Here is a 22,457-nt window from a genome sequence, read left to right as displayed (position 1 = left end):
ATCTATCTATCTATCTATCTATCTATCTATCTATCTATCTATCTATCATCTATAGGTTGACTCTCTGGGACATATTAGAGTATATTAGAGTAGTTCAACTCCCCTATTTAATATCATCTATGTACAGCCTTTGGTATAGCACACCTCACAACAGAATCAAATACAGGAATGCAAGGAGACATAGGCCCCAAATAAATTTCTGCCTGCTTTTCATAGGGGCTTAATACCCAAAGCCACAAAGTACAGATACATGAAGGCATCAAGGGAGCCAAATGGATGAAATGTTTCTGTAGTGTCTCTTTATTGTGCACGCCGATGCCCTTACATACACTGCTCCGTGAATCTCCCACAGCATTAGCTGGCTTGACATATGAATACCAGGATTGACTCTAACTAACTTACACACTAATTCCATTTCCTGGAATGGAAGAGTTCTGAACCATGGTGTCAGGAGAGAGCTTGAGTTCAAACTCTGTCACTTTCTAGTTGGGTGACCATAGGCGAGATATTAAATTTATCTGAATCTTACTACTTGCCTCACACAGTTGTTGCAAAGATCAAAATGAGATCGTGTATGCAAAATGCTTTGTAAACCTTAAACTCCTACTTGGATGTTGTTATAATTGCAATTAAGCATCCTCCTCCTCTGAAGCTTGAGCACTCGGACTCTACATCCTTCTCTCTGCATCTGATACAAATAATTAAGCAGAAGGAGTTAATGTGGAAAGTCCTCTACTGGGAAGTAGAAAACTGCTTCTTGCATTCACTAGTACTGAAAGGTTGCTCACCCTCTCTGGCTCTCAGTTTTCTTATAACAAAAATAAGCATAACAACACCTGCCCTGCCTTAGAGAGTTGTAGCGAAGACCACTTATGATGGCATATGTGTTAAAACACTTTGGAAAGCATAAAGCATGAAATGAATGCAAGTTATTATTATGTAAGAATATAAACTACCAAATAAGACATAACTTCTTGCACATATTAAATGGAGTGTGAGACATCTGGACTGTCTGGATAGTCTGAATATTTGTGCTAAGGAATTTATACTGAATGCCACTTATAAATGGTGAAAAATTCTAAGGACAATGGGAATCCCTCCCTCACCCTTTTTGTTGTTCTGGATGTGAGAATTCATTTTTGCACTGTATAAATACTAGGCACTCTATTCATAGGGCATTTGTCTCTCACCACTAAAACATGTGCACTATGGTTTTACTGTAAACAATTCTGTGGAATTGGGTCACCAAATTATAAATGATGCATAGTTTGGAAATTCCATGCCTAACACACAAAGAATATATTAGTTACACAACTCGATTGTGTAAAGGAAAAAGTATTATTGCCAATATCTGAAATGAGTTCCTGTCATTGAAAGTTTTCAAGTGGGATCCGGATGACCACTTGGGTATGCCAGGAATGGACTTTATTCTTCGTTTGAAGGTTAGACCAGATGATCTGGGTTTCCATCTGGCTTTCAAATTCTGAGTCTATTATTTCCCAAATTCCAGCTGCTGGAAAACTTTATAAAAATTACAGTAATAAATACTAGTTTCATGTTTGGGGTAAGAATCTAGACATCTATGTGAGGGCACATAGGTGGCACAGTGGATAGAGTTTTAAACTTGGGAATCAAGAATACCTTAGTTTATCGCCTGAGTTGGGTACTTACTAAAAATCACATGACACTGGGATGGTCACAACCTCACAATGCCCCAGAAAAACCTCAAAGAATATGTTAGAGAATAATTGTAGATCTACAGTGGTAGAGAATACACTTCAATAGTTCTTTACAAGTTACAGTATGGCTCCTAATATAATGATGATAATGATGATGATGATGATGATGGTGGTGGTGGTAGTTGGCATTTTTACAGTGTCTACTACAAGCCAGGCACTGTATTAAGGGCCTTACAAATATTATTTCAGTTGATCCCTGGGTGATAGGCGCTATTACTATCTCCATTTTACATTTGAGGAAACCAAGGCAGACAAAAATTAAGTGAGTTGCTAATAAGTGTCTGAGGCTATATTTGAATACAATATCCTATCCACTGCGCCAACTTAGTGATTCAATATAGAAAAGTCCATAACAGATGAAATTCCTGATTGACCTTAAGAATAACTACCATACAGTGATATAGCACCCATGGGAGGCTACAGAATGTTCCATGAATTGTCAGATGCAGTCACTGTGACACTCTATTTTCTATAACAGTTTCCTTAGTTATAATGGAGAGATCTATGATGAGGCAGAGACACTTCTGAGACTGGTATAAAAAACAATGAAAAATATTTTAAAGAAAGTAACTACCACAAAGCCATTTGTTTCAGTTTAATCTTGTGAACAAAAGGAAGGGAATTCTGCTTGGCATATAATTTTTAATGAATAATTCAAAGACTCTATGCTAAAAATAGAACGGGGGGAAACCCAGAAAATTTCACAAAAGAATGAATAGGTGCTAGTTTCATCTAATATCCAAAGTGTACTAATGCCCCCAAATAATTATGATAAGTTATATTTCTATAAGACGAGGATTGTTAAGACTGTACGTTCTGGATAAATTTGTTCTCAATAATTTTTAAACCTGCTATTTTGACTCCTCTTTAAAATAGAATATTTTTCTGTTTTTAATTCAGATTAATCCTTTACTAAGGACCTTAGTTGTAAATAATATTTTTTTCCTTTCAGAATTTCCAGTAAAATTTTATTTTAAACATTTTTAAACTTTATTTTAAACACATTTAAAATTCTTGTGCTTTTGTCTTTTATATTTCATGCTACTGTTATTTCTTTATGAGGCATATATAAGCCCCACAAGGCACAGGTGAAGCACTCTGTATGCTATGTATCTTCCCCACTGCCTAGCTCTGTACAATTAATTAAAGTTTGTTAATCTGGCTTGAATTATGTCTGCTTCTGTTGACATACAATCACAGATTTAGATCTGAGAGTGACCCAAGAGACACAATGTCCAACTACCTCATTTCACAGATGAAGAAAACTAAAATCTGGAGAATTAAGTGACCTTTCTTCAAGTCACACTGATAGCATCAAAAGAAGCATATGAATCTATGTCCACTGACTCTGGAGTGGACTCCTTCTACCAAATGATCCTAATTTACAAGCCCAGTGAAAACCGTGAAAGAAAAATTACACACACTTAAGAGTATTCACAGATTTTAAAGTTATTTCATCCTAGGAAAATTATCATATAAAAATTTCTTGTCAATTATGAATCTTTTTATCATTAATGTTTTTGTTTCTTTTTCTCATATATGAATAATTAAGCTTGGGGATAAAGTGGCTGTTTACATGATATGGAATCCAAAAAACACAAGCACTAACAAGTTTCATTATTATGTCTCATTTCGACATGACTGACAGTAAAGAATTAGTACAAGAGGATGGGTTCTTTTCTGCTCAAGGTCTAGTCAAAGACTACATGGCCACTTATTATGGACATTTTATAGGGAATTCTGTGGTTGACTAGATGGCCTCTGAGGTCCCTTCTATCTCTGATACTGAAGCAATTTGGCACAGCTAAAATGAAAAAAGGAAAATGGAGCTCTTAAAAACAGATTATGCAAATAAACCATTGTAACTAAGGAATATTTTTGTAAGTCCCTGGAAAATGGAGTCCTATATATTTAAGACTGACATAAAATTTCAAGTTCAGTTCAAATTTGGTGATGAGAATGAGAATTTTCCAAAACTTCATCTCTTGAAAATAAAACAATATCAAACCCATTTGAATAATAAATTTAAGAAATAAAATTTCATGAAACTACACTCATGTTTAAAATTAGTTTATAGGAGGGTGGAGTCAAGATGGCAGAGTAGAAGCAGGACTTCCCCACAGCTCCAGCTTCTATCTTCCCCAATCCATGTGAAAAGGGGACTGTAAACAAACTTTGGAGCTGCAGAACCCACAAAATGACAAAGAGAAGCTAACCTCCCACTGAGGACAGCCTGGCAGACATCGACTATTGCAGGGATCTGGGAGCCAAGCCCAGGCTTGTTGAGCCAGAGTTTTTAACCCCAGGGCGGGCCTGATCAGCCACAGGCCAGAGGGACTCCAGATAAACAGCAGCTGTGGCCGTTTCCAGAATTATCAACACATAGTTGCGAAGGACAAAGTGAGACGTCAGTGCAGTGTGGACTTTGGGACCAGTAATTGGGAGAGCATTGGCTTTTGCCCCCAGGGCGAGAAGCCGCTGAGACTCCTTGGCTCTGCCAGCCCCTCATTGCAGCTTCAGCTCCTGGCCTGCAGAGCGTAGGGGGACCAAGCCACAAGTCTAAGGTGTAATCGCTATTGCTTTAACCTGCTTGAATCTGGATTGCTGTCTAGGGTGGAGGTCTTGAGGTGTGTGACCAGTTTGCCAGAGCATATGGAGGCCTTGGAGAGGGCACCCATCTAATACCTCCAGCAGCTGAGAAAACCTGAGAGTTGGGATGAAAGCTCCCCTGTCTGGTGGCAGAGTCCTACTGTGGCAAAAAGCCCAGGAGTCAAGTGACTGAGGGGTGATATGACCAGACAAAGGAAACAAAACAAACAGAAGAATCCAACATTAGATTCCTATTTGGGGGATGAAAAGGAGCAAAGCATGGAACAGGAGGAAGACAGTGAAGTCAGAACTCCTGCACCAAAAGCTTCAAAGGAAAATACGAGCTGATTACAGTCCATAGAGAACCTTAAGAAGCAGATAAGAGAAGTGGAGGAAAAATTGGGAAGAGAAATTAGAACAATGCAAGAAAATTACGAAATGATAGTCAACAGCCTGACTGAGGAAAACCACACCTTAAAAACAGACTAACTCAATTGGCAAAAGAGGCTCAAAAAGGCAATGAGGAGAGGAATGCCTTAAAAATCTGAATTTGCCAGATGGAAAAAGAAGCTCAAAAGCTCAATGAGGAGAATCATTCCCTCAGATTTAGAACGGAGCAAGGGAACCTGTGACTTTATGAGAAATCAAGATGATGTTAAACAGATCCAAACAAATGAAAGAATAGAAGACAATGTGAAATATCTCATGGGAAAAACCACTGACCTGGAAAATAGATCCAGGAGAGATAATTTAAAAATTATTGGACTACCTGAAAGTCACTATCAAAGAAAGAACCTAGAAATCTTCCTCCAAAAAAGTTTCAAGGAAAATTGACCTGATGTTTTAGAACCAGAGGGCAAAATAGATGTTGAAAGAATCCACCGATCACCTCCTGAAAAAGATCCCAAAAAGAAAACTCCTAGGAATATTATAGCCAGGTTCTGGAATTCCCAGACCAAGGAGAGAATATTACAAGCAGCCAGGAAGAAACAATTTGAATATTGTGGAAACAAAATCAGGATAACACGGGATCTGGCAGCTTCTACACTGAGGGATCGAAGGGCCTGGAATATGATATTCTGGAGGGCAGAGGAGCTGGGATTAAAATCAAGAATCACCTACCCAGCAAAACTGATTATCATATTTCAGGGGAAAATGTGGTCATTCAGTGGAATAGAGGACTTTCAAGCATTCTTAATGAAAAACCAGAGTTGAATAGAAAATTTGAAATTCAGATACAAGAAGCAAGAGAAGCATGAGAAGGTAAACAGGGAAAAGAAATCATATAGCCATTTATCAAAGTTGAACTATTAACATTCCTACATGGAAAAAACGATAATTATAACTGATAAAACTTTTCTCAGTATGAAAATAGTTGAAGGGAATAGAAATATATATATATGTCTATATCAGAGGGTACATAGGTATATGAATACATATGTGAATGTGTGTATATATGTTTACAGGTATACATAGATAGAGGGCACAGGACAAAGTTAATAGGAAGGGATGATATTTAAAAGGTGAAATTAAGAGGTGAGAGAGGAATATAATGAGAGGAGATGGAGAGAGACAGAATGGGGTAAACTATCTCATACAGAAGAGGCAAGGGAAAATGGTTACAATGGAGGGGAAGAATAGGAAGGCAAAAGGGAATGGATCAACCTTATTCTCATTGAATTTGGCTCGGGGAGGGAATGAAATACACACTAAATAGGGTATCTCACCCTACAGGAGAATAGGGGGGACAGGATGAGAGGGGGGATGATGGAAGGGAGGCCAGGCTGAGGGGGGAGGGAAGTTGGAAGCACTCACTTTTGAAAAGGGATGGGATCAAAGGAGAGAATAGAACAAGTGGGTGGTGGGATAGGAGGGAGGGAAATATAGTCATTCTTTTACAATATATCTACCATGTTAATGTTTTGCATTAGCTACACATGTACAACCTATACCAAACTGCTTATCTTCCCAGTGAGAGTGGGTGACAAGGAAGGAAGGGAATGAATCTGGAATTCAAAGTTTTAAAATCAAATGTTTAAAATTTTACATATATATATATATATATATATACACTATTATTAATACTATTTTATATGTAATTGGGAAAGAAGATATACAGGCACTGGAGCACAGAGATCCACCATGCCCTACTTGAAAAGTCGAAGCGGGTATGGGAGAAGATATGGGAGAGAGCAGAATGGAGGAGGGGATATCCTGTGGGATTGCTTTTTTGGTGTGGTGGGTAGGGGAAAAATGGGGAGAAAATTTGTAACTCAAAATCTGGCAGAAATTAATGATATAAATCAGAAGGTAATAAAGCATTTGAAAAAGAAAAAAAATTACAGGCCCCTTTTCTAACAATATGAATAAGAGGGCTCAAATTTCAATTATGTATACTATGTATTTGTATCTATAATTTGATGTTTTTCCCAAAAAAATCTGTTTTCTTACAACCACCTTTTTATTTCTCCACTTGGTATGAGAGGGGAATCTTTGAAAGGACTTCAAGAAAAAAGGCACATTAATGCACTGTTAGTCGAGCTGTGAAATTGGTCCAACCATTCTGAAAAACAATTTGGAACTATGCCCCCAAAGTTACTAAACTGTACATATCATTTGACCAAGAGAAAAACAAAGGAGGAAAAGTATTGATATGTACAAAAATATTTTATACACTCCTTTAAAGTGTGCATACACATATATGTCTCATGGACTCTTAAAACAACCCTTGAAAATTAATGTTGTTATTATTCTCATTTCATGGATAAGAAAATAGATGAGAAAGGTAAATATTCTAAACTTTTAGAATAAATAATTTCTTGAGATAATACTTTTAAGTATTAATTCAACTATCTTCTCAAGTTTCATGCAAAAAAAATATGATTATGAATCCCTACTTTATGGGCACCTCTGATAAATAAGGGATGTAATTTTTCAAATGAAATGTCAGATCTTTGGATAAGATTACAATCTTACAATCAAAGAATTACAATCAAACAAGAGATAGAGAGCATTACAAAATGTAAAATGGTTAATTTTGATTACATTAAATTTAAAAGTTTTTGCACAAACAAACCCAATGCAGCCAAGATTCAAAGAAAAGCAGAAAACTGAGGGAAAATTTTTACAGCACATTTCTCTGACAAAGGCCTAATTTCTCAAATGTATAGAGAACTGTGTAAAATTTATATGAATACTAGTCATTTCCCAATTGATAAAAGGTCAAAGGATATGAACAGGCAGTTTTCAGATGAAAAAAAAAAAACAAAACTGTCTATAATCATATAAAAAAGCCCTCAATCACTATTTATTAGAGAAACGAAAATTAAAATACTAATGTACTTTAATCTGACACACCTGTCAGATTGGTTAATATCACAGAAGAGGGAAATGGCAAATATTGGGACAAAATTAGGATACTTGTGAACTAATCCAACCATTCTGATGAGCAATTTGGACCTACGTCCAAAAGGCTATAAAACTGTGCAAACCCTTTGACTCAGCATCTGTCTGCATCCCAAAGACATAAAAAGGAAAAAAAAAGTATCTAACTGCACAAAAATTTTTATAACTTCTCTTTATGCTGTGGCAAAGAAGTGGAGACTGAGGGGATACCAATCAGTTGGGGAATGGATGAAGAAGTTGTGGTGTGTGATTGTGATGGGATGATATGGTGTTATAAAAACACAGGATGCTTTTGGGGGAAAAAACAACTTGTGAAGACTAACATGAACTGATGTAAAGTGAAGTGATTAGACCAGGAAAACATTGTATGCACTAGCAGCAATATTGTATAATGATCAACAGTGAATTACTTAGCTACTTCCAGAAATACAGTGATCTAAGACAATCCTGAAAGGATTTTTGATGAAAAGTGCTACCTATTTCCAAAGAAAGAACTGACAGAGTCTGAATGCAGCATTTTTTTTTACTTTATTTTTCTTTTTTTTTCTTTGTTCTGTGTTTTCTTTTACAACATGACTAATATGGAAATACATTCCCATGATTATACATGTATAACCTATATTAAATTGCTTGCATTCTCAATAATGGATAAGGGTAGGGTGGGAGGGAGATAATTTGAAACTCAAAACTTTAAATAATGAATGTTAAAACTTTTACGTTTTAAAACTTATGTAATTGGAATATATTTGAAAAATAAAACATCTGAGAGTAAAAGAAGTACTCTGAAAAAAAGTAAAAATACAACAAAACATTGATAACATTTTAAAACTAAGTCAATAGGGATCTTTATGCACAGAATGGTGGCTTCTGTTTCTGTTTGAGTCTGACACCACTGATTCATGCCATCCAGACAACATACCTTGGATTGAACCTTCAAGATTCAAACCAATGATTTGTTCTTATTCTCCACATCCCTGACAGATTAAAAGGTCATGGATGGAAATGTTAAGGTAAAATAAATTTCTCACATTTATACAGTGCTTTAAAGTTTACATTTTCACCACAATACTGTAAGAAATAGGATTATCCTCCATTTTACAGATGAAGAAGATGATAATCAAAGGGGTTAAGTAATATATTTGGAGATACACAGCAAATCAATATCAGAGACAGAATTTGGGATGAAGTCTTCTGATCCAGACCCACTATCTCTTCCTTTTTGACCTCTGATGAAATACAAGGCTTGGGACTGACTAATAAATAGGTGGAATAAAGTAAATAAGCATTTATTAACCACCTACTATGTGCCACACACTTTACAAAAATTTTGTTTCATCTTTGCAAGAATCTTGTGAGATAAGTGCTATAATTATCCCCATTTTACAATTTTAAAAAATGAGGTAGGGGAGGCTAGGTGGCACAGTGAATAGAGCACCAGCCCTGGAGTCAGGAGGACCTGAGTTCAAATTGGGCCTCAAACACCTAACACAAAAAACTTGCCATGTGACCTTGGGCGAGTCACTTAACCCCAACTGCCCTACCTTCCCAATCAAAAAAAAAAAAATAAGCAAAAAAAAATGGGGTAGAGTGAGGTTAAATGACTTGTCCAGGATCACACAGTTAATAAGCATCTGAGATCAAATTAAAACTCAAGATCCTCTTGACTCTAGGTCCATCACTCTATCTAGGATGCCTTTCAGCTACTACTCTATAAGAAATATCCAAAAAGATTCAGTTTATGAGTGAAAGGCTTTTTGGTAAGATTTCCATTTCAAGGCAGTAGATAATACATCTTTGGGTAAAATATGTAAAGTTCCTTTTGTAAAAGACAATTTTATTTTTAGACTAGATCTATTACTTCTATAAGGAATCTCTCTCCAGCAGTGAGGATCAGTACATAAAATTTACCATCTTAACGATATGCCTGAGGCATTGAAAAGTTAAGTAACCTTTCTAGGGTCACAAAGTCAATAGAATATCCAAAGAAGGACTTGAGCCAAGGTCTTCCTAACTATGAGGCAAGTTTTCTATTACGTTGCACCAATTTGATTTTAATATAAAGTTTGTTAACTATATCTGGTGCTATTTCTTACTTTTTCTGCCTTTTTATTATCATAATCACATATAATGTAAAATTATATAGTTAAAGACCTAAAAAAGAATCAAATGTTGCTGCTGCAAATGCTATTTATTATTGTTATCATCATCATTGTTATTATTATACTAGAATATATTCTCCGGAGAGAATGAAAGACTTGAGTCAGGAAGACTGAAGTTCAAAGTCAACCTCAGACACTTACTAGACAAATTTGTTAAATGTGGATAATAATAGCATACACTTCACAAGAGTGTCTTAAAGTTCAAATGTAAAGTGATATGCAAGAGGCAGTTGCTATTACTATTATTAGCTTTAGAAAACCTCAACTACCTATTAGGTAATTAATGTAGATAGCTAAACCACTCACCAACAAAGTTAAAACATGGCTCTGCTTAGAATAAATTCCATTCTTCTAGAATCTTCATTTGCAAGCTGAATATTCTTAAAATCCAAAAAAAGTAAATAAAGATAATTTACATTCTGTCTTACAACCTTGCTTCTTTTTTTTTTTTTACCATTCTATTATTATATGCAAAACAGCAGCATAATCTATAAAGAACCAGACATTTAATTCCTTTGCTTTAGGGCCAACTAAATCAAGTTTTAAAATGGAAGGATATTTCAAAACTTCCAGAAAAGAACATTCTATAACTTTTAAAAGCAAAATAAATTTTAAATAGTGCCTCTACTTAGTGCCTCTACTGTTGGCAATATGTAAGGATGTCTTACCTCCAGCTGATGTCCAACTCTAATGAAAGCACAGAGAGGGTCAAAAGCTCCGGTACCACAGGCCAGGAGATGTGTTCGGTTATAATGGTGCAGCACACGAACAAAATTTGCACATTCACTCTGTGACGAGGAGAAAAACACACACACACACACATGCACACAAGAAATGTGTTAGCAGTATGCCAAACAAATCCTTCATAGCACAAAATCATATGTCAGAACTGGGAGATGGTTACTTTATTTATCGTCTGTGTACAACTGCCTTATTTCAGAGACGAGAAAACTGAGGCCCAGAGAGGTCATGCCATTTGTCCAAGGTCACACAGTCTGCTTACCTCAATTTTCCAAATCTCAGGATATGCCTATTTTCTCTTTGTTCTCTTCTCTCATTTGAGGTATTAAGAAGTTAATGGGATAACAACAGAAGAAAAGAACAGAGAAGGGAAAGCATTCTAGTTAATGTAAAGACAAATTAAAATGACCAAGCAAATGCTTCTAAAGAAGACACCAAAGGATGTCAGAAGTATTAACTTTAAATATGAAAGATGACAGTATACACATGAAGGAATATGTAAAGCTCATTCATTTGAGGAGTATTTGTTGTACAATCAGGTAAAATAAACAGAGTTAGGGCCCCAAAACTATTTGAGTGTAGAAATTCCTTTGTCAAGCTGTTCCACTAAGTAACCAAACAATTCCTGGTGCTATGCTCCAAGCAGAATACTATTCAGTGTAACTATAAACAGTGAGTCAGCATGGAGTCAGAAAAATAAAATTCAAAAATGTTTCTATGGCTCACAAGAAACATATACACAAACTTCTGGGATATGGAACATTATTGTGATTGAGAAAAAAATAAATCATGCATTCTGAAATTCACCAATCTATCTGTGCCACTTGGAAATAAACTTGCTAATCTATGTTTTCAGGTTAGTAGAGGCAACTTAATCGACTGAAAGGCTTTTTTATTTAGCATGTTACTGAACATTTTATTTAGTCAGATAACTAATGTACATTTCTATGGGTAGAGTTTTTACAGTTTACTTGTTCATAAAAGGGATAGGGCTAATTTTGAATAAAGACAATGTTGTAAAATAATATTTACAAATTATTTTCAACCATCTAATTTAAAAGAGATGCAGTGTGGTATAGTGGATAGAGAGCTAGTCTCAGAGGCAAGAACACTTGGGGGTTCAAGTCCTGTCTCTGATACAAAATGACTTGGTGACCTTGGGCAAGTCATTTAACCTCTTATTGCTCAAAGCAACTCTATGAGTCTTAAAATAAGAAGAGCAGCTGCGAATCTGAAGTGGTAGCAGAAGTTTCTTCAGTGGACAATCCCTGCACCAATGACATCACAGGTCCATACCAAAAATCAAACAAATAAAATTAAAATTAAAAGCAATTATTATGTCTTAAACTTAGAGTATTATGAATTATTATTTATATGATTTGCATAATAAATACATTAATCATATGTCAAAGGATTTTTAACACATATATACCAATATTAGGTAATAAATTGTAGTAAATAAGTGTGGTATGTATGTGTGTTTCTAATCATGTCACTAATAGCAATGCAGAATGTTAAGTCCTAGAGGCTGGCATAGGGACTCTATTATAACTGCTATGACTTGGGTACAGTATCTCCAACCAGCCACGGGAAGCTTTACTTATGTATCCAAGGTTTTATTCTGTGCATTAACCATATCAGGACAGTTAACAAAATCTGACCATTGCCATTTACTGTTACCACAGGCACATATGCTGTTCATAAAGAGCTGGAAGCACAAGTTTTCCTTCTCATGTCACAATAATGAGATTTTCAGAGAAACAGTTCGACAAAATTCTTGCTTTTGCTTTGACATGAGTGTAAAATAGCCAGCCATCTGTTGGCCACTCAGGTCTTAGACAATGCACTGGCTCATTTCCTGACTGTAACTAATTCGGTACAGAGAACTAGGAGGAAGGAAGAAGATGTATCTCTCAGAACTCGTTCTGATTCCTCTTTCCCTGAGTGAAAGAATAACTTTCATGAGGTAATGTATACTGTCTCCCTCATAGCTAATTCTATAGTTTGAACATATGTGCCAATGGGTAGCTCCAGCGAATGAGTTCACCTATGGAGAATCTCTGGAGGTATGCTGGGAGAGTAGGGTTACTTTAAGCCTGCTTATCTCCCAACTCATCGCTGTATCTACTGATTCTAGAGTAAGAGAGCACACCTGTATTACTTTTCCAAATCACAAATAGCAGAGGGGAGAAGGAGGAATATTGACTCATTCTCTGATAGGACAGAACCTAGAATAAATATACAAAGATCTGTCTTCTTGGCCTTTTTTTAGGGCTCATAAAATCTGTTCTCTTTGTGTGGAAATTTGCTTTTTCGACTCATAATTGTTATAAATACATTAAGGGAAAAGAGTTATTCAAAGATATTTATTACACCATTATTATAATGACAAAATATAGGATCATGCCTGAAATTGTAGGGCTTTGCATGGTATCTCATTTGACCTCCACACTATGTGAGGCAAGTAATACTGATATCATTGCCATTGTACAGATGAGGAAATTGAGGCTTAAACAAGATTAAGTGGCCTGCCTGTGGTTATATCTCAGACTCAGATTTAAAACCCAGGTCTTGCTGATGACTTCAAGTCCAGCACCCTTTCTGTTATACCACAAACAAGCTACATGTCCAATGACAAGGGAAGACCTGAATGAATTATAGCTTACTCACTGCAACAGAATACTAAGGTAGGATTAAGTATGATTACTACAAAGAAATCTAAAAAGGCTTTTATGAAATAGTATGGAGTGAAAAAAGTGGAATCAGAGGAAAAGATTATTTAATTATGATTATTGAAGTATGATTATTAATGAAAAACATTTGTACAAAACTAGGAATAAAGAAAAAATGGGAGTGGGACCAATATAAGTAACCCTTCTGTGGAGATTTTATATGTAGAAATTCATTTATTCAAAAGTAATTAATCATAAAGTATACTTAATTAGTCTTGTGGACACAAATTTTAAAGATGATATTTGCTATTCATATAGCACTTTGATACTATAAAATACTGTAATATTTCACAGAATAGGCATTCTGGTAGAATAAAAAAACTTTAGTAGTTGGGAGTGAGAGGGGTTCTGGGTTTGAATCTCACCTTGGGTTTCCATTAGCTAATATATTTTTATTATCTTATTTTTCATGGTTGAATTGTGTACATTCTTTAAAACATGATTTGCAGTCCAATCCTTTATGGATTTTAAAAGAAATTTTACAATTAATCAATGTTTTCACTGATAATGAAGGACACTTACTTCATCTTTTCCTTTCATCATGCATTCCTCCTTTTGCAGGACTGTGCTAGGCCAGTGTATCTGGAATAAAATACATGACAATTGGATGTGTTATAGAAACTGCATAAAAAGTTGAATCATATTGAAGGAAGGAAGGAGGAAGTAAGTAAAAAGAGTCATTGAGAAATTTAAAAATGCATAGAAGAAAACAAAAAGGTTAGAAGTAATCACATTTAGATAGGACAGTTTTGAAAGTAACATTCAATTTATTAGACACTTTAAAAAAAAGGAAGCTGTACATAATAGAGATTCATAGTTTCATTTACAAACCCCTATGTTCCAATATGTGTGTGTATACATACATACATACAAATATATATGGAAGTGCTCGTTTTAATTAATGTTTAAGATAATTTTAAAGGGAAAAGAGATATAGAATGAAAGATAAGATCTATGAAAGTTCAGCTCAGTCTGAATATAGAATAGATCAGAAGTGCTCATTTCAATTAATGTTTAAGATAATTTTTAAAGGGAAAATAGATATAAAATGAAAGATAAGATCTCTGAAAGTTCAGCTCAGTCTGAATATAGATCAGGAGTCAGGGAGACCTGAGTTCAAATCCTGACTCAGACAGTTACTAGCTATGTGACTCTGAGCAAGTTACTTAACCTTCATCTGCCTCAGTTGCCTAAATTGTAAATGGGAACAATAATCATCCCAACTCCTAGAGCTGTTCCTGGGAACAAGTGAGATAACATATGAACGGAGTTTAGAATAGTACCTAAACATAATAAGTGCTTAATAAAGTTTTGGGTTTATTTCTTGCTTTTCCTGGTGCCTTTACACAATTACCAACATTATTTTGCATTTATTTGTGTACATATCATGTGAACATATTATTTTCCTGATATCGGGGATTTCTTTTGTTTTTGTTATCAACAATGCCTAGTACATTGCCTGACACAAAGCTGGTTCTTAATAATTGCTTGATTGGAACAAAATGTGAACTAATAATAATTAAGTGTGGACTAAAAGACAGACAATCAAAATCCAACACTGTAATAACTATTGAAAGCCTTAAGGGCAACCGGGAGGTACAGCGGACAGAGTGCTCGACCTATAGTCAGGAAGGTCTGAGTTCAAATCTAGTCTCATACTTAATAGTTACACAAGTCACTTAACTGTTGCCTGCCTCCATTTCCTATATGTCAAATAATATAATAAATGAGAATAGAAATAGCACCTACTTCCCAAAGTCATTGTGACAATTAAATGAGATAATATTTGTAAAACTCTTAGCACAGTGTCCAACACATAGAAGGTACTTAATACTTGCATTTCTCTCTCTCTCTCTCTCTCTCTCTCTCTCTCTCTCTCTCTCTCTCTCTCTCTCTCTCTCTCTCTCTCTCTCTCTCCCTCTTCCTTCCTTCTTTGTTTCCTTCATTCCTCCCACACATTTGGGGTATCTGGTAGATCTACCAAGGATTTAGGGTAAGACATGGACAAAAATGATGCAAGATGAATAGGTGCTACAATGAGCGCCAGCAGAGGGAGCACCCACACCAATGAAATGGTGCAGTCTTGGAACTATCAAAATAGTCGTATCCTTCAATTCTTTAAATACTGGGGTTCCATATCGAACACAGTGACCTAATAAAAGCAATATCCTAACTCCGTCTACCTGCAAGTTAGGCTCATTTTTCCTTAAAATCTATTGAAACCATCCTCAAAAGATGACAGTCTCATGGAATTAAGAGGAACAGGCTGCTGACATCACTTCCTGCTTCTCTGACTATAAAAACATCTATGAGGGGTCCTAGGAGCTCTCTCTGATGTTTGCAAGCAGTGATAGGCAGCTCAGGTAAGGTTCAGTTATAAAGGCTGCTTGTACTGTTACAGCAAAGTAAATATTCTTTCCTTACCTGTTGAATGACCTACAAATTCTCATTTTGTTCCATTATCAAACATTAACTCTCAGGAGATCAGCCTGAATCAGGTCAAGCCCCAAGCAACGTAATTGGAATTGGCTCAGATGTCAGATTGGAAATTTATCCATGCCATGGATATAGTGATGGGCAAGAACCCTGGAGTAAGAAGCAGGACTAAATTGTAATCACTTAATTTTCTGGTGCTTCTATTTCCTAATCTGTCAAACACTAAGATTGACCTAGAAGAACTCTAAGGTCTTTTCAACAAGGGATTATTTGCCCTAAATTTTGCTTTTAGATAGATAGATAGATAGATAGACAGACAGACAGACAGACAGACAGACAGACAGACAGACAGACAGACAGACAGATAGATAGATAGATAGATAGATAGATAGATACATAGATACATAGATACATAGATAGAGATAGATATTTCATATATTGGCATTTATTACTTAAGCTGAAGAACAGGTTATGAGGGAATGGGGGGCAAGGGAGGAGCCAGGGAGGAGAGGCTCTCCTCTGTGTCTGCTCCAGACGGAGTTGATGCTGATTTCTGAGCCTTGGTCCAGGGCACACAAGGAAGCACACGCTAAGATGAGGTTCCAGGGGTACAGGTGGAGGCAAACAGCCGGGGTGGCCAGAGCTACACATCCAGCCAGAGGTGGGAGCTGGGACTCTCCTCTCCTTGGATCAGCAGCACCGCTTCCTTTTGGGAACTGAAACCTATCGATAAAGTCTCATCCCACATATTTCTTATAAAACATTCTTGTAGTTTCAGTCTTTGTGATAAAGAATTCTTTCATCGCCTCTCTGCCTTCTTGTACTTAGCTTCTAGTTTCTCTGCATATGCATCCAGCTTGTAAGTTGCCTGCTAGAGAGCGGCCACTTGCTCCTCAGTCAAAGTGATCTGATCCAGGTAAGGCTGAAGGGCGGCATACTTCTGGTTTAAGTCCTTTAGCTTTCTACTTATGTTTACTGCAATATCTTTCATTTCTAGATACTTCAAGCTAGTCAGTTTGTTCATATTTTCTAGAAGTTTGTAATCTTCACTGGTGGCTGTCGGCTCGCCCGTCAGGTACGTGGCCATTTTGGAGAACATGTCCTGGCACAGCCCCGTGAGGTCCGCCTCCGTGGGCTCCATAGCCTCCTAGGCCGTCTCCACCAGGGCATCCTCTAGGCAGGGAAGGGAGGAAGGAGAAAGGATGGGGAGGGTGAGGGGGAAGGGAAAGGGGAAAAGGAAGGGGGAAAAGGGGAAGGGTGAGCAGTGGGAGAGGGAGAGGGGATAAGGAGAGGAGGGGGCGGCCATTTCTATTAATATATTGAACCTGAATAGGCAATGAAGTCCTTGTTTTATTGAATTTATTTATTTCTCTATATTCTTTTTGTTTGGGTTTTTTTTTTTTTTAAGCAAATGGAGTTAAGTAACTTGCTCAAGGTTACACAGCCAGTAATTTCTAGGTGTGGTGCTAAGTATCTGAGCCCGGATTTGATCCCTGGTCATCCCTGGGCTGGGGCTGGTGCTCTGAGCCACCTGGCCGTCCCCTATTCTTTCGGTTTTATTATACAATGGGTGATACACATACACACATATATGTATATATACATATACACATATCCAATTTCATGATTATAAAGCTATAGATACATAGATATATATATATACACACACATACATACACTCTAGGAAACATGAGATTTGAATGATTTGGGAGGGGAGGAGGGAAATAATTGATTAGATTGGCTAACTACTGCTCAAAAACGGAAAAGCTCTAAACATACCAAGCTCAAGTCAGGTTGAAATAGAGCACAAATGTCAGCATTTAAAAGGACCCATGATTTTACTGGTAAGAATACCCTGTGCCACTGATTCAAATTATAAATCCACCATATATTAGTAAATGATCTTTTTGCATTACTGTGGACCAAAAGAAAAAAAATCATCACTTAGTGATCAACTCTTTGCCAGTAAGATTTTCTTTACTTAGATGGGTTCATGGATAATACCTGTTTCCCTCCTTCTAGACTCTTATTTAAAATAATTCTCCATATTTGTGACTCATATATAACACATTCTGCTCAGTCTAAATTTCCTGATGTTAGAATCTTTGCTCATTCCCTCATTCTTTTAATTGTCCAAATTTTTGGCTTTCCAGGCTGCCTCTTCGTGAAGCCAAAAGTAAATTCATGCAACTCTGAAAATATCAGCCAAGATGACTGAGGTTTTCATTTTTCAACTGATGTCATTTAAACAACTTTAGTGCATCTCGAACTTCAGCAAATCATTATTTCATAATGATTATTCCAGGCAGATGTTCAAAAATTAGATAAGCTATTTTCTTATGAAAACTAGTATGCCTTGGATCTTATTAGAACTGACAAACCTAAGATTTTTTTTTTTGGAGGGGGTAGGGCAGGGCAATTGGGGTTAAGTGACTTGCCCAAGGCCACACATCTAGTAAGTGTTAAGTGTCTGAGGCCAGATTTGAACTGAGATCTTCCTGACTCCAGGCCTGGTGCTGTATTCACTGTGTGGCCTAGTCACTCCCAAACCTAAGATCTTAAGATTCCACATGCAGCTCTTAACTAAACCACCATCAATGGTTGCCCTTAAGAAAAATGCCAATCAACAAAACTTTATTGAGCACTTACTTCTATGTGTAAGGAGTATGCACATATTAAAGACAGCAAGGAACACACAGCAAAAAATTAGGTAGTTTGCTATCAAGGAAAGTGTTGATTTTAAAGTCATATGGGTTCAAATGACACTTTTTAGATACACAAGTGTAATGGGAATGTAGAATTTAAGATCCTCCCTGTCCCTAGGCTAAAGTGCACCTGGAGCCTGGGATGGGAGGCTTGTTTTTCAGTAAATACTTCTTGATTGGCCAGTGGGTCTAGAAGGTTGTTACATTCTCTGAGCCAGGAGAAGGCCATATAAACCCTGATTTGAGGCTTTGTTTTGGGGCTCACTTGGAGAAGTGTTCTGTGATTTGATCAGATGAAACTCTGGGAAGCCGTTATTGAGAGACCCCCAGCTTTGAAAAACCCAAATGTTGAAACCCAGATGTTGATTTGGTATGGATGTAATGGTTGGACAGTTTGGAAACTGTCTACTTGATCTGTTTCTCTGTCTTAATAATTCTGTCTGTATATTCTGAAGTTCGGGGTGCTGACCTTTTTCCCCTGAACTAGGTAAAGGATATATGTTTGACTGATTAAAGTAAGCTTGTTAACCCATTTTGAGTTGCTTTCCTTTATCAAAGCAGATCTAAGAACCTGTGGTGGCAGCCACCCTAAGGATGCTGGGATGCTTGCTGCTACAACAAGTCCCTCAAACTTTATAGAACTCAGTTCTCTCATCTGTAACGTGATGGTGTTAAGCTAACTGGAAGATTTCTAATGTTTATTCCAATTCTAAATCTTATGTTCCTATAATTCTATTATAAGCTCCAAATTTTTTTAAGCAAAATGAAGGTGTTGAACTAAATATCCCCTGAGCTATCCTCTAAATCTGAAATGATGTTCCTATGTGTTTATGCTTCTATATGCCCAATGTTCCTATTTTCTAGATAATAAGTATGCTTTGAGTTGAGAGAAGAGAAAGGATTACTTGTCTGTTATGTTCCAGAGAATATATGACAGAAAGGATTCCAGAGGGAGAGAGGAGAGAGAAATAATGATGTTATCAAAGGTATGAAGGTAAGAAAATCGTCCACAGAGACTCCTAGCTCTTCTGGAGTAACCAAAGGGATAAAAGACACAATGATTTTCAATATAAGCCTTGGGCTTTACTGTCAATGAAAAGGATATCAGGTTTGGCCGAGGGAATTTTTAAAATGTCGACAAGGCTAAAGATTGCACCCTTCATTTCATCACCAGTGTGAAAAAAGGCATTAAAAAAAGACCACAATGGAAACAGAGGGGTATATTTTGCAGCCAGAATGTGTACATGTTCTGCCAAGTTAGTAAGGAAGATGGTTTTCCTCATTTCTTTTGGCAGTCAGAATAAGCCTTTTTGGTTCTGCTCCACAGTTTAATAACAATAAAACCTCATGAAATGAAACTGTTTGTTCCACATAAAACATTGTTAAAATGTAACAAAAGGGTATGGTGGTACTTCGAAATTCTCTATTCAACAAAGGGAATAAAAAGTAAAAGGTCAAATATATCCTATTACATGATGATACTGTCTTTAATATTTCTGTAATCATGTTTGTACTGATTAACAAACCATGCCTTTCATAACCTATATCTGGGACTAATGAATAAAAGCAAAATTAAATATATATATATATATATAGCCATTTTCTGGGCACCCCATTGGGTCTCATAATGAGAGCAGAATTAAGATTATTACAGCTTATTATTATAAGATGTTATTATGACACCCAACAGAAGTGTAAGCAGGCAGGAACAAAATGACAACGATGAACAGATTTTATTTCCTAAATGAAAAGGATCATTTCAATAATTTTCCTCATAAAATGGCATATTTAATTTCAGCCAAGATTAATGCAATATATTTTAAGTGAGCCATTCCACCGTATAATTCTATTCAAGTTATACCTCCTAATTTTACTATTTTAATTCTAATTCTTGGGCCATTGGGTTTATGTTTCTTTGTATGGATGGATGACACATATGTATCCAGTATTGTCTCCCACAATGTGTATTTTACTTGCCTGCTTTGTGGGCAAATATTGTTTAAAGGCAATAAAATGAACTTTGTTTGCAAAACATTAAAAGTCAGGTACTAATTAGTTGTAAATGATACCCTTTAACCTGCCACATGTTCGTTGTCTTGGTGTTTAGGCTTTTAAACTTATTTATAATGACTGTAGTCATGATGTTTCAAACTGGTCATGTGCCAGAATTACAGTCTTTTGGCACTTTGGCAAGACTTATAGTTCAATGAGTAATTCTCCAGAGCATTTGTACTAGAACAACATTTTAACAACACAAACTACACAAAGTGTATTGGCCCAATGTATGACCTATATGAATAGTTACTGCTGTCATTAATGTAATTTGCCACCTGACATCTATATGCAAATTACATCCTTAATGCCTTCTCCCACATTCAGCATAAAATTAATCTCACCTCTATAATATGTAGGGTTGCATTACCTTTACAAGATCATTAAGCTGAATAATTAAGGGAAGTATAAAATAAAATTGTCGACAAAAGATTTCAACAATTACCATATATGCCCTGATCTGAGTGTGAACAGTATGACTTTATAGACATGATAGATGAGAAATAAGTTTTTTTTAATTTGGATTGCTTTTTTGGTATCAGAATTTTAGGGAAGAAATAGAGATTAAAATTTGGGGGAAAAAGAATAGAAAAATTATTATTAAAAATATACAAATAAGCTTTAACAAACATATGGGTTCTCTTTCCTCTTAATGCAAAAGGAAAACAAGAATTTTACAACCCTTGTCCAATGTAGATATTTGGAAGGATCAAAGACTTCATAGGGTTCGACCTTTATAGAACATTAAAAAGACTGTTCTATCATGCAGCACTTTATGAGATCTTGTGGGTGCCAAACAGGTCCATTTTACTGGTGGGGCACTTGAAGTACTCCCCATAAATCAATATGTATGGTTTCAGGCAAAACTTGTCTATAACTATCACTCTCACTAATATCTATTATCACTGTCTATCCTCCACTCCCCTTTATGGTAGAGGAAAGGGACCTCCTTAATAGTGAGCAAATGGTATGGGCACCTAATAATTCAAGTTATGTCACTGACAACTTGCTTAGCCCTAAATGAGGACCCAATGGTGACATGTCAATTCAATTCAACTTAACAAATGATCAGGCCCCTTACTAAGTATTGTGTAGTGCTTGTTGCTGGTGAAAGAAAAATTATTGACAAGCATACAACTAGCAATGTAAGAGAAGTCATACTCCTCAACGAAGGGAAGATCGAGCATTTAAGAGTGTATTTGACTGGAAAAGTAGTTAAGAGGGCAATGTCATTCTTGGCACCAAGGTTGTGCAAGAAGGTATGGCCAAGATATATGAATATACCTGAGGATTTGGGAAGCATGTTCCTGAAGCTCAGTGTCTGCCTTCTTATATCTTCTTAAATGAAGCAATCAAAATGGGATTCTAGATCTTGATCCAGAAGGGATCCAAGAGGTCATCTAACCCAGTGGACCTCAGGTTAAGAACTCCTGGTCTAAGCATTCCACTAGATTTGCAAGTGTGGAATCATTTTCTGAAGTACATTTCACCACATTAATCCAGTTAGTTTAGCTTTAAAATAGGTCTTTTCCCAAAGGTACAGTGGAATGTTGTTTGGATTCCTACCTGGAATATCATCTCGGATCTTTTATACCAATAAGTGTGAAGTAGAGGAAAGAAAAAAAGAAGGAAATGAATTGAAGATCACTATATAATTCCACCGAATTTTAAATGTATCAAAAACGAAACAAAGGTAAGGTCAACAAGTAGTTTTTCTTCTTTCTAGTACTCTACTCCTCCCTTTTTATTCCTCCTGGCAAGGAAAAAAACAAGAAGAGTCTGGAAAGGTAATACACAAAATATAATTTATCTAGGAAAGTATGTCCCCTCTTTATCTGAGGTTTTGCTTTCCTGTGGTTTCCTCTAATTCCAGGGAAATTAGGGAGGCAGGAAGGGGGT

General features: G+C 36.3%; 1 protein-coding gene across 1 annotated transcript in view; it reads right to left on the bottom strand.

Moving 5' to 3' along the window:
* Positions 1-22,457, bottom strand: part of LOC138175973 (semaphorin-3E-like) — a 347,995-nt gene that overhangs the window by 105,669 nt on the left and 219,869 nt on the right. Inside the window, exons 3-4 of the mRNA XM_069106587.1 lie at positions 13,888-13,947; positions 10,561-10,680 (exon numbers count right to left, since the gene is read on the bottom strand). Coding sequence (XP_068962688.1) covers positions 10,561-10,680; positions 13,888-13,947 — 180 coding nt within the window. The remainder of the gene's footprint in view (positions 1-10,560; positions 10,681-13,887; positions 13,948-22,457) is intronic.

The sequence above is a fragment of the Petaurus breviceps genome, unplaced genomic scaffold (genome assembly GCF_028583685.1).
Source record: "Petaurus breviceps papuanus isolate PSGF00001 unplaced genomic scaffold, PetGlider_PUasm1.0 80, whole genome shotgun sequence".
NCBI lineage: Eukaryota > Metazoa > Chordata > Mammalia > Diprotodontia > Petauridae > Petaurus > Petaurus breviceps.
The sequence above is the reverse complement of the archived record's forward strand: the minus strand, read 5'-3'. Positions and strand labels throughout refer to the sequence as shown.